General features: G+C 39.5%; 1 protein-coding gene across 1 annotated transcript; it reads right to left on the bottom strand.

Annotated features, from left to right (window-relative positions):
* Positions 1-386: 386 nt before the first annotated feature.
* LOC140922781 (solute carrier family 2, facilitated glucose transporter member 8-like) lies at positions 387-6,056 on the bottom strand. The gene is made up of 4 exons (XM_073372802.1): positions 5,685-6,056; positions 2,489-2,695; positions 1,715-2,018; positions 387-1,090 (listed from the first exon to the last, which is right to left on the bottom strand). The coding sequence occupies exons 1-4, from the start codon at positions 5,910-5,912 to the stop codon at positions 429-431; spliced, it is 1,401 nt and encodes a 466-aa protein (XP_073228903.1). The 5' UTR covers positions 5,913-6,056; the 3' UTR covers positions 387-428.
* Between the last annotated feature and the right edge of the window lie 5,851 nt (positions 6,057-11,907).

Below are 11,907 nucleotides of genomic sequence, written 5' to 3'. Positions count from 1 at the left end.
TAATTTATTATCGTTATATCGACACCGATGAAATACCAGGATTTTTCCAGTGACGAAAATTTGGTATCCAGTAAAGATACAATTTTTATCCTTCACATGTGAAGATATCACGGTTGTCATGGGTACTTCAGTCTCAGCCAATAGGAAAACAGCATCACAGCATCTCACCATCGGTGTCGGTCTATATAATAAACAGAATATTACATGCCCGCTTGTGGATGGGCGCTTACTCGTGAGATATCGAGTCGAACACTCAAAGATAAAATTCGCATTCACAAGCGGGCATGTAATATCCTCCATATTTAATTCTTATCAGGGCTCCAATTGATAGAAGGTGCTAAGGTGTCCGAATGGGCTACCTTGATATGAACAACTGAAGGTCTCTCTCTTATATACAAACAGTTAATTCCTTCTAACTGAATTCATAGCTAATTTCGGAAGATGGACTCTATCTCTTCCAGTGACCTTTTTTTTGTCTCAGGGACAAAAATAACGACAAAGATATACGCAAAGAAGCATAGTCCTGCGTAAAACCACATGACGCCTTGATTTCTCAGCGCTCCTGCGAGTGTAGAATACGTCTCTGTGACTAAGAACAGCGTTACCCAGCAGGCAACGGTGGAGATACCAGTTCCTAGTCCCCGTGCTCTGAGAGGGATTATCTCGGCCATAACTATCCAGGGGACTGGACCCCAAGACATGGAATAGAAAAAACAATATGAAACTGAAGATAATATAGAAAGCCAGGTAATGGAAGAAAGCTTTTGGTAAAATTCAAAGTAAACTCCTAATCCAATAAGAGATGCCGCCATCCCTAATGCTCCGCTATACAATGGGATGCGTCTACCTATTTTGTCCAAGGTTAACAAAGTTATCATGTTCCCAATGAGCTGAACTCCAGTCAGAGGTAACGAAGCGAGTTTCGGTTCCTTTATTCCCGCTTTGGAGAAAATATCAGCGGCGTTAAACAGCACCGCATTTATTCCGTCAAGCTGCTGGAAGGACAGCAGACCCACGCCAATCAACACAGGCTTTACGACCGGAGCGGTGATGAATTCCTTCCATGACATTCGTTGGTCTCGTTGTTGTTCTGAAATATAAACACGGAATCGATCAGGTCAATTTGTAGTCAGGAGAAACCAATTACCATGATCGACAAAGTTACTTCAGTCCTGGTCATTCCTTACAAATACATAATCACGAATAATAATCATTAGTAAAATCCAACTACTGTGGTATATTATCAATGCTGCGTTCTGATTGGTTGAGCTACTACTAGGCTATATGTTATAGCCCACTAGTAGCGAAAAGCGTGGGCTTTTTGGCGGCAGAAAAGGATTAAAGTCTAGCTTTAACTAGCTAAAATTTTTTAATTCGCGATATTTTTGACCATTTAGTTGGATTTTACTAAAACTATTATTCCTCTCGCCCTCATGGCCTCTGAGTCAATAGCCCATTCGGCCTTCGGCCTCATGGGTTATTGACTCAGAGCCCATTCAGGCTCGAGGAATGATTGTTAAAAATATTGAAATATAAAGCCCCTTCTCCTCCGTGTAGGAAATAGTGGTCCTCACGACGAAAGTCACTTCCCACTCGATGACAAATGGAGTAATATTAATCTGCTTCAGGAAGGTACGGACCGGTAGTCCTTGAACATTTTATTTCCAGCACTCTAATTAGTCTTCTAAGGATATATGTTTACCCATTGCGTTACCTAGAGTCTCCTCCGTCTCGCGACATTCCTCTTCGACTTCCAAATGACTACCGCGTAACCACAGTAACGACTTCAAAGCATCACTTTTTCGGTTTTTATCTAAAAACCATCGCGGGCTCTCTGGCATCCATACCATAAGGAGTAACACTAGAGCTGGGGGGAAAGAACCAATTATGGAAAGCCAATCCCAATAAAACAAATACCCTGCGATATAAGCCAGAAACTGGCCTGATGTGACTGCCAAAATGTTTATAGAGCCAAGCCTTCCGCGGAGATGCGGTGGGGCTATTTCAGTGATGTACACCTACAACAGAATGAACATTGGAAGTTAGGATCTTCATTTTGGGAGATCTGTGGAAAGTGATCCCCAGGATTCAGTTGATGGATCTTTACGACTCCTGAGTAGTACTTAGTTAACCAATCAATTCCTCGCCCGTGTTGCTCACTTTATAGCCTCCCACGCACACGTTCTAATTAGGGATTTGTCACACTTTCTTGCGCGTGACGAAGCAAAAGAACACCTGCGTGGGAGCCCGCGTGGGAGGCTACTCACTTTGGCGTTCGGTACAACCTATGGGAAATGGGAACGATATTGACTGGAACTATCATCCGAAACTTTCAGCTGATAAACTGCCGAGTATCGGTCTCCACTCGACAGACACTTTTGCCGGTCAGTTGTCGGTCACTTGTCGGTCAGACTTGTTGTACTGCTTGAGTACCCTAGGTGTCGGTTATCTCTGCCTATAGGATATCTCATAAACGATCCGAACTCACCGCAACTGCCAATGTTTCAATGCCACACCCAAGGCCAGTGATAATTCTCCCGGAGTACAGCATGAGATGGTTCTTAGCGCAAATCAATAAAAACCACCCAATTTCAAAAGGTACTGCACCGACGATTATGGCGACTTTACGACCCAAAACGTCCACCATCGGTCCAGCAATTATGCATCCAAATAGGGCACCAACGGCAAGAGAGGACTGAAAAATCATTTTTCATGAGTTAGCAGAAATAAAAGCGTACAGGACCTTCATGCCATTTCCCGCTTTTTGTAGCCTGCCTGGCAGGCGCCGGTTAGTTCTATAGTGAGTTTTAAGTTTTTATAGAGCGCTCGTGCACGCGCACGCGTTCACTCGAACCTTAACGAAACCTACGCTTGCTGCGTAGGCTACGATTTTTGCGGCATTTAGTGTTTGTGACTTATCGACAATCCAAACATAAATTCTGCGCCATTGAAAGATTTTATTTAAATTTAAATTAGTGACTGAACGCCAAAGATTTAAAGACAATTTAGAGACTCGGCAGAAAATCATTGAGGTACTAAAATTTTACCTTTCCCCTCCCCACCAAGGGAACAGGGGAAATTTGTTTTTGTTTAAGAGTTATTACAGCCGCCCCCTCCCTAGAATCGCAATACTGCGTAAGATTCGAGCCTGTCTACCTCTTAAACAGCGACTTTCAGTTTTATAATAGCATTATTCGCCCTGTTATGTCTTACGCTAACGTTGTTTGGGCAAATTGTGATAAAGAGTCGGTTTATAGGGTCTTAAGGTTGCAAAAACGTGCGGCACGCGTTATTTCTTATGCCGATCGCATGACACCATCAGTTGCTTTGTTTAACAAGCTAGGTTGGATTCCGTTTTATGAGCAACATAAGATAGATAATGCATAATAATGTATAAGCGAATTAATGGGTATTTGCCGAATTATCTAAATGAACACTTAATTTTGAATAATAAGCGGCACTCCCGCAACACTAGATATTCAAGCATTAATGCTGTTTGTCCTGAATATAGAAGAGAAACAGAGGGAGGACACTCTTTCGCTGTTTCGGCAACAAGACTGTGGAATAGTACACCAATTGAAATTAGATCAAATTAGGAAACTAGATTCTGTAGCATGTTTTAAAAAGAACATGTTTGCCAAGATTTTTAAGGAACAACAATGTTTGCATCTTTTAATCATTTAATAATTTTTTATTTTTATAAAATTCGAATCCTGTTTTATTTTAATTGTTTATATATTTTAGCTTACTATATTTATTAGATTGTAAATAGTTGTGTATTTTATGAGGGCCACAAGTTTATTAGCCTTTGGCTATTAAGTGCTACCCTCTTTACATAAAGGGTTTATTATTATTATTATTATTATTATTAATCGGGGAAATGAAAGGAGGTAAATATGCAAAGACCCTCGCCAAATTTCAGGTCAGAGAAATATTTCGTATACGAGATATCCGAAGAAATGTTTTACCCAGATTTATAGAGATTTGTATGGAAACGCCATGCTGGTGCCCATCCGGACGGGCACCAACATTTGTTACCAAGTTTTGCTACAAAAGCGTGAATTTATTCTTCGAGGAACTCTTAAACATTAAAGTAGTACTTTTTTCTAATTCATAAACTGTTTTAGATAGCAAAATTCCCTGAAATAATTCATTTTTTTTACGTACACGACAGCTCTCTTGGCCGTCATGTAAATGCCGCGTCACGCAAAAGCTTAGAAATTCAAGCGTACTCTATCACAAAACCAAGAACCCTTTTGACACGAAAATTTGTATGAAAATTAGTTTTCACCTGCTTTAATACATCGTGAAAGTAAATCTCGATAGGATCGATAGTTTCGTAGTTTGAGTTTTAGTGACGTCATGTGAAAACCAACAATTTGGGTCGAATAGAACGGCAAAAGATCGACTTCGATTCATACGTCGAACTTCACATGTGCTGAACCTAATGCATAAATTATGTTAACGTAATTTTTAACATAACAGCGCTTCTGATTGGCTATTAAGTGGGTTTTCGCACCTGTACGGACAGAACTCACAGAAGCGTAACGACGGTTACCAGCATTCACGTTGTAGATTTTTAGACTGAAACTGGACAGCTTAAAACGGTCTTCTAAAAACTTGCTTTTCTTTATATCCATGAAGAAATCGAAATGTATTTTAAAATTTATGGCGTTACTTTATTTTGTCCAAATCTCATGATCACGATCTCTGCTGACTCCTTGCCATAACAATAACAACTTTATTGACTTTATCTTAGACATGAAGATTTCAGTACCAAAACAGTCAATACAATGACAAATGAAACAAAGTAAAATAAAAGTTAAGTAAGAAAGAACGGAACAACAACTATACACTGAACTATATATTGAATATTATCATAAAAGAAAAATTACTTGGCTACGTACGGCTTCTATGCTACTACTATGGTAAAAAAGTTTAATTAGAGTTCAGATTTATAACAATTTAGAATATTTTCAGTATAAGAGGCACTAAGATTTATGATGTTTTCATCGCACATAGACATGATATATAAAAATAGTGCCTTGCAAGACATATTCGTAAACATCACAGAACACAAATCAAAAAAAGAATTTCCAGGATTAGCCTGGTGAATTTTACTTTTTTCTGTTTATTTCTCTGTTTTAACCAGTAGGGATGATATTTCTTTACGCCACGAATTAGGTTCGGCAAATGTAAAGTTCGACCTTCTTATCAACAGTCGAACTTTCGAGTTCGACCCACACTATTTTAATGGGTATTAGGTTCGGCACGTGTAAATTTCGACGTTTGAACCGGGCCTTAAGGGGTCTTCTTTTAAACGTAGTATTTCTAAGGCCTCTTTTGAGGCTAATCATAGCCTGCACAGAAAAGTTGTTTTCTTTTTCTTTTGATATTTAGCGTTCGCAGACCTCAGTATTTTATTTCTCATACAAAGTCTCAACGGTTGCTTGTATAAACGCGACACCGACTCTCTTGTGAGAAAGTTAATTTACATGTGTAACACACTCGTAACGTGAGCTTGGGACACCTGTGATATAATCCAACCTTTTTTTGTTTTGTACTATCTGTCTGATACAACTGAATCGGTTACTTACGAAATGAGAACTAACTTATTTTCGTTTAAAAGTAGACTTCGATTACTCTTTTAAAGTAAAATGTCTGTAAAGAAATTGGTAACTTACTGAAAACCATGATTCTTGCGAGCGGCTTAAACGAATCGACAAGTTAGATGCTGACTTTAAGTCGTACGACGCTGGAGAAGAGTAACCAATACAATAACCAAAACTAAGAGTTCCCAGCACGGAAACACAAGTTGCCAACACTGCTCCTTTAGAGCTGCTTTTCGCTCTAGAAAGCAGCATGTTTCTTTCATCGCACAAGGGATTGTCGCCGACGCTTTCGGTGTCCATGTAAAACGGTGCAATAAGCAGATACCACTGGCGATTTCGGGATCAATATTTCTCCGACCTCTTTTACAGAACGAGTGCCACTGTACGATAAAAACACCATGAACGTCAACAATATGTTTTCCTTTTCGAAACTGAACTTGTGAATCGCCGAATGAGTAAAGTCTAATGAAATTACAATATTATGCCTTCAAGGAAATTAGAAAACCTGCTGTCTACGTCACGTCCTGTTGGTCACGCTTTGTTAATCCTGTGTGACATACTGCTTGAATAGAAGGCAAACACTGCGATACCGTGTAGCCAAATAGCAATAGGCTTAAGTAATTGAAACTGTGTAACCTATAGGTAATGCATCTATAGTGTTCCTTTTCTGACCTGATTATCATTTATTGAATGACTTTGTTATTCTGCGGTGCTTTCGGCGAAGCGGTGGGAACAAAACGTTCATTTCCGGTTCCGGTCATTCGTGAGTCACGGGGTTTTAGGAGTCGTGCTGCAAACCAAGTGACTCTTTTTTCGCTCGTACTGGCTGTTTTCCCGCTCAGACTTGTCGTAGTTTAGCCCAGGCGTAATTCATCGATCGTCGCGAAGATCAAAATAATAATACTAACAATAACAATAATAATGAGGTAGGGAAAAATGAAATAAAATAAAATATAGTTTTAGGGTGAAGACGAAGTCAGTGGGTAAACGCTAATTTGCATTATGTTTAGTCATTTTAATTAATGTCTCAATCTGAACCGTGAAACGTTGTCATCCCATCAAGGGCTTCTGTTGGGCTTTTGGCAAGGAGTCTTGTTGTCACGTAGCCTGTTCCAGGCTCCGAGATAGTTGGGCCCGCTGAATCGAGAGAGGTTTCGCCTCGCCAACGTCACTTTTCTTCCGGAAAAATAAACGTTTTCAAGGTATTGTTAAGCACTTGCGAAGAAATTTCTTAAAAAGGGTTTGCGAATTCTTTCTACAATTGAAATCATTCTATAAAAAAGCACGTTTAGTTACGTTTTAAGCTTATTTATGGAGTTAATTTGCATTTGTAAACGAAAAACTCTTACATGGCACAACACTCCATCACAGTCACATCACTTTTTAGAGTAACAACACTCAGAGTCTCAACACTTGTCACGGTCACAACACTTGTCACAGTCACAACACTAATCAGAGTCGGGGGTTGGGGGGTTGGGGGGTTGGGGGATGGGGGTTCATCGCTCAATTTTGGTTAAACAGACAAAGCTTTATTACCTGTAATGAAAAACTGCCAAACCGAATTTCGTTGCCTTCTTCGTGTTGACGCGAACCGCTTCTTCGTTTTTTTCTGAAATTACTTCGTTTGTTTTATATACGATAGCAAGCCGGGAAGCCATTTGCTCGTCGCGAGTTTGGGGTAAAAAAGCATTCGAGTTTGAGGTGAAAAGCACTGGATATCCCGAGTTTGAGTAGCCAATAACAGCGCGCAAAAAACAATATCCACGGTTTTAGTATATACAAAAGGATAATAGTTACCTGACGGTTTCCTGATATTTCGAACGACCTCAAAGAAGGACATCGGGGGGTGCAAATTTGTTATTACTAAAAGATACGACGAGGAAATAATTCTTGTTTCGAAAGTGTCAGACACTTGGCAAATGCCCCACAAATACCCGTGAAGGTAAAATTGAACTTGAGTAACCCATAACGTTGTGAAAAATAATTAATATCGTCGCTTTTTTTATCTCTAAAAGCTCTTTCGGGGAGCAAGATGCAATACGAAGGTGAATGCACCGTTGCATCTTTTTGGCACAAAATCATTAATTAGAACGGCTAACTAACTACAAACTTTTCTGGAAGCAGATGGAATGATTTTTGCAACAACGAATGTAAAAGTGATGCCCGTCCCGTTAAAAAAGTTCAAGATGTTTACAATTAAAGCATTGATATCTGAAATTGCATGGTTAAGGCGAGAGTACCTCCGTTTTTGTGTCATACCTTTCTTAGTAGTCATTGTTTTTTTTAAAGAGATGATTAACTAAAAGTGGAAAGTAATAAAACAAAAAGAAACATTCAGGCCCAAATTTTTTTCTTAATTAGTTATGCAGCACTGCTCATTCCGTGTTATTACAGACAGTAGAGTATACTTCTCCGAATAGGGTCCAATCAGTCGTGAAGTAAGCGTGTATATCTGTGTGTGTGGATAAGACCTCCCAGGCCGTCTTGTATGTAAGTAAAATACCAACAAATTACGCTTTCAAAAATTAGAATTTTCTAGCTCTTAACGTTCCTGTATATTGACGTTTAAACTGACGCTTCACTTTTACAAGTAGTCGACTCAGCATACGTGCCTCGTTGCAAGTGGATGTATTGTATAAACAAGAATGCGTTTTAAACTTCCGCTCACTTCAGGTTAAGAAGTTGTCCCTTAGAGTCGGGGACCCTTATTTTTTGTGGATTTCCGGCTGGTTGATATTTCATTTTTAAAGCATTAAGGGTAGATTTATTTGCAACATACGCGTATTCCGAATTCTGTCGCATCTGCCCACTGGAATTTTTTTTATTGTTTTTAGGCTTAAAAACAATAAAAAATTCCAGCAGGCAAATGCGACAGCCATACGCGTATATGTTGCAAATGAATCCACCCTAAATCTTAGAGTTAGTCCCCGTCCGGTCGTGCTGTTACAAATAGACCTCATTCCCGATGCCGGCTGCCATCTTTAAAAAGCGCTTAAGGACTGATGGGATAAAAGCGATGCCACGTAGGCAAACAAGTGAGAAATTTTTCCAATACAAGAAATCGCAGTCGAGTTTGTTATTCGTGACAACAAAAAATGAACAACTTTTTATAGATATTAAAGACGATAATGGAAAATTATGGGTGGAAGTGACCATTGCTCCTTTTTTGAATCAGTAGCGACCGTACGTGTGTAGATGCCCTCACAGCAAGCAATAATTACGTTAATTTTGTCGAAACTCAAGCCACACATTTTGCATGACTATTAAATCGTCGTTTCGTTTTGTGAGAATAAACAAGGTCGACTGCGATTTCTCGCATTGGCAACAGGGACCGCAGAGGGGGAGGGGCTGGTAGGGCCGCGGCCTCACCACTTTTTTGCGCCCCCGCCCCCACTTTTTGCGCTAAAAGGAAAAATAATTAAAATAAAAAAAAAAAGACTTGAAACAAGTTTTTTTCCGTATATATTCCGCTATATTCTCTGTATTTTCTTTAATTTCAAACGCCAGGAATTTTGTGGGGTTCCTGTGCTTTTCGCAGTAATTGTGCCTTTGGGCCGACTTGCCCCTTGATTAAACTCGGCTATGCCTTGGCCACCCCTTCGCTTCGTTCGGCAGCGTGTTTTGTACTTCCAGCTCCGGCAGAGTTTTTTATCAGTTTTATCAGACGAAATGAAGAAAATTACTAGCTTTTTCAAGCCAAACGAAGGTGAGTAGTTGTTTTGAGTTGATAAAAGTTTCATATTTTGTCTTTCTCCTTTCGAATCAATGAAATATTCGAGGGCAAGAAGAATTACATTACTTGAACAGTGAACGACCATAGTTAGAAATTTTTCAGATCACTTCAGTGTAGTATTTTCTATACTAAAATTGTAATCGCGTCTTTTCTTGCATTGAATCTGAACTGACCGTGTACGTTGGTCGTTTATAAGAGTTATCTGGGACTTCGTCGAAGTCTGTAAGCTCTGCAGAAAAGACGACAACTACTTGCAGTGAAAATGGTGAGTTTGAGTTTGACCAGTAAACATACAAATACTGTGATTTTATTCCTTTTATTCCTTTTTTCGAATTTCAATATGAAAAATTTATTTTCAATTGTCAGCCCTCCCACTTTTCACCTTGCTCCGCGGTCCCTGGGCAAATGTTATCTTTTGTTTGCCCCCTGAAATACCACGTGACATTGCTTTTATCCCATCAACCCTAAAGCGCGTGCGAAGATGGCGGGTATCGTGAATAACGTCTATTGCGCAAAATGGATGCGAATTTTTTCATGTACTATGATTATTTCGTTAATCTGTATCGCAATTCGCCACAAAGCGGAACTTGCGTTAGACCATGTCGTTTGACAAAACAGTGTGTTCTGTGAATGTGAGGAAATTTTATCTAGATGAGCTAAAATGGATTCTTTTATAAGATTCTCACTCTTCTCGAAATAAAATGGCAGCTATCATTCCTCAAAAACAATTCACGGAAACGGTTTTGTCCTGGTAAAAGGTGGCAAAACATCAGGCACTTGAGTGAACGTTTTGCTGTAATGTGGTTAAAGCCATTGTGTACGTCACCGATGTGATTCAGTATTTTCAATCTATGGTTAGTGGAAAACAATATATCAATTCCTCCCACAAAAACGCACATATGTTCAGTAAAGCGAGACTAAGCTTAACTATATAAGTCTTTAACTCAATGTTCAGGACTTAATATGGTTTTTGTGGCACCAAAAATCTTTGGCAGTCACTTACAACTTCCTCAGTCTTTACTCTCACCGAAGCACTTTACACGTCTATTCTAGCGTAAGGAAGTCCAAACATTTTGTGCATAACGAGGAAGAATTTTATCTTGAATGAAATCTTCTTCTTGTCTTGGTTTAACTTACAAGTTTTACTTTTGATTAATCTGAACAGATTATTCTTTGCCGCTGCTTACTTTTGGCCGTGAGGGCGAAAATCTGTCCATGTGCACAAGCATGGCTACGTTCTACTCGTATTTGTTAGTGTTCTACTGCTTGAGTTTAATTCATGGTCAGTTACAGATGGAAATTAACAGGGATTCGTCGTTCTTGATCGACGGCTCCTTCAAACTACCCAGAAATACCACCGAGTGCCTTGTCATCGGAGACATTCCCTCGCCTTCGTGCTTCAAATATCGTGCTTCTCCGCTGCGTCAACGCTTCTCTTGTTGGTGTTCATGTTCAGTTCAGCTCGGCGAAGTACAGTCCCGGTCGACGTCATTGTTTTTCGAACCGAGCAATTCTTGCCTGGAGGTCAGCTTGGCTCGTCGCAGATCAGGTAATATAACTTGCTTAAGGTATCGGTCTCAAAGTGATACAACTACAACTATCCTTGGTGTTTTGTAATCATATAATGTCAAGAAAGAGATCGTTTTAACTTAACTGCGTTCTTTGTGAAATGTAGCAATAATGATGATGAAATGTCGCTGTTGTAGTTGTTGGCGTTGGTAGTGGTGGTGATAGTGGTGGTGGTATGGTAGTACATGGTGATCAAGTCTCGGCCGAGGTTTTTATTAGAAATAAGGATGAACGTTTCCCCTGATATTTCAAGTAGATGAATGTTACCAGGTTCCAGGTTCTTGCACGTTACTGAATTTTACCTTTTGATTTGACAATAGAATACCGTATTTACTCTAACCTGAGATCAGGCTCTATTTTCATTTCGCTTTGAAAATAACATTCCGGCGGGCAAGGCAAAACGAAAAGAAAGCCTGATACAAACCTTCTACGAAACGTCTTCCGCCCACCTTTTGGATTGATTGACATTTGCCGAATCGGCCAACCAAAATTGGTTCCGTTGCTTGTTTTTTTAGTATGCAATTTTTTTTCATACGTGGGGAAAAATACAGCCTCGCTGACTTAAAAAATAGGTTTGGCTTTTAATTTTTTCAACTAAAAATAAAACGGTCAGCACAATGACATTTAACTTCTTGCGAGATTAAAGGAGATCTCAAAGGTTTTTTCTGTTGGCGTAGAAGTTAAAAAGTTTTCGAAAAGACGGCGACACGATGTTCTAGTTTTAATATTTTGGCTAGGTGCGCTCGAATTTAAAATACTGAAATATCTATTTCTCTGTTGCCTTAATATTTTCCATTATACTAACAATTAATGGGGGCCGCACCAGTGCCTAAATTTGTCCGATCGCTTGCTTGTGATTACCGTAATGATTCGCGATTTAGCGCCCTCCTTCCAATAAGCCCACCCTCTTCTTCAAATGTGGTTTTGTTAATAAGCGTCCCCATTCTAATATTACATAAGAGTACGGGTACGTACTTCATTTAATAGCATACA

This window comes from Porites lutea, chromosome 13 (genome assembly GCF_958299795.1).
Source record: "Porites lutea chromosome 13, jaPorLute2.1, whole genome shotgun sequence".
Lineage (NCBI taxonomy): Eukaryota > Metazoa > Cnidaria > Anthozoa > Scleractinia > Poritidae > Porites > Porites lutea.
The sequence above is the reverse complement of the archived record's forward strand: the minus strand, read 5'-3'. Positions and strand labels throughout refer to the sequence as shown.

Excerpts from the sequence above, each read along its gene's own strand:
- LOC140922781 (XM_073372802.1), bottom strand. The coding sequence starts at position 5,912 with ATGGACACCGAAAGCGTCGGCGACAATCCCTTGTGCGATGAAAGAAAC. Across the intron at positions 2,019-2,488 it reads TTGAAACATTGGCAGTTGCG|GTGTACATCACTGAAATAGC; the intron begins GTGAGTTCGGAT and ends ATTCTGTTGTAG. Across the intron at positions 1,091-1,714 it reads CGAGACGGAGGAGACTCTAG|AACAACAACGAGACCAACGA; the intron begins GTAACGCAATGG and ends TTTATATTTCAG.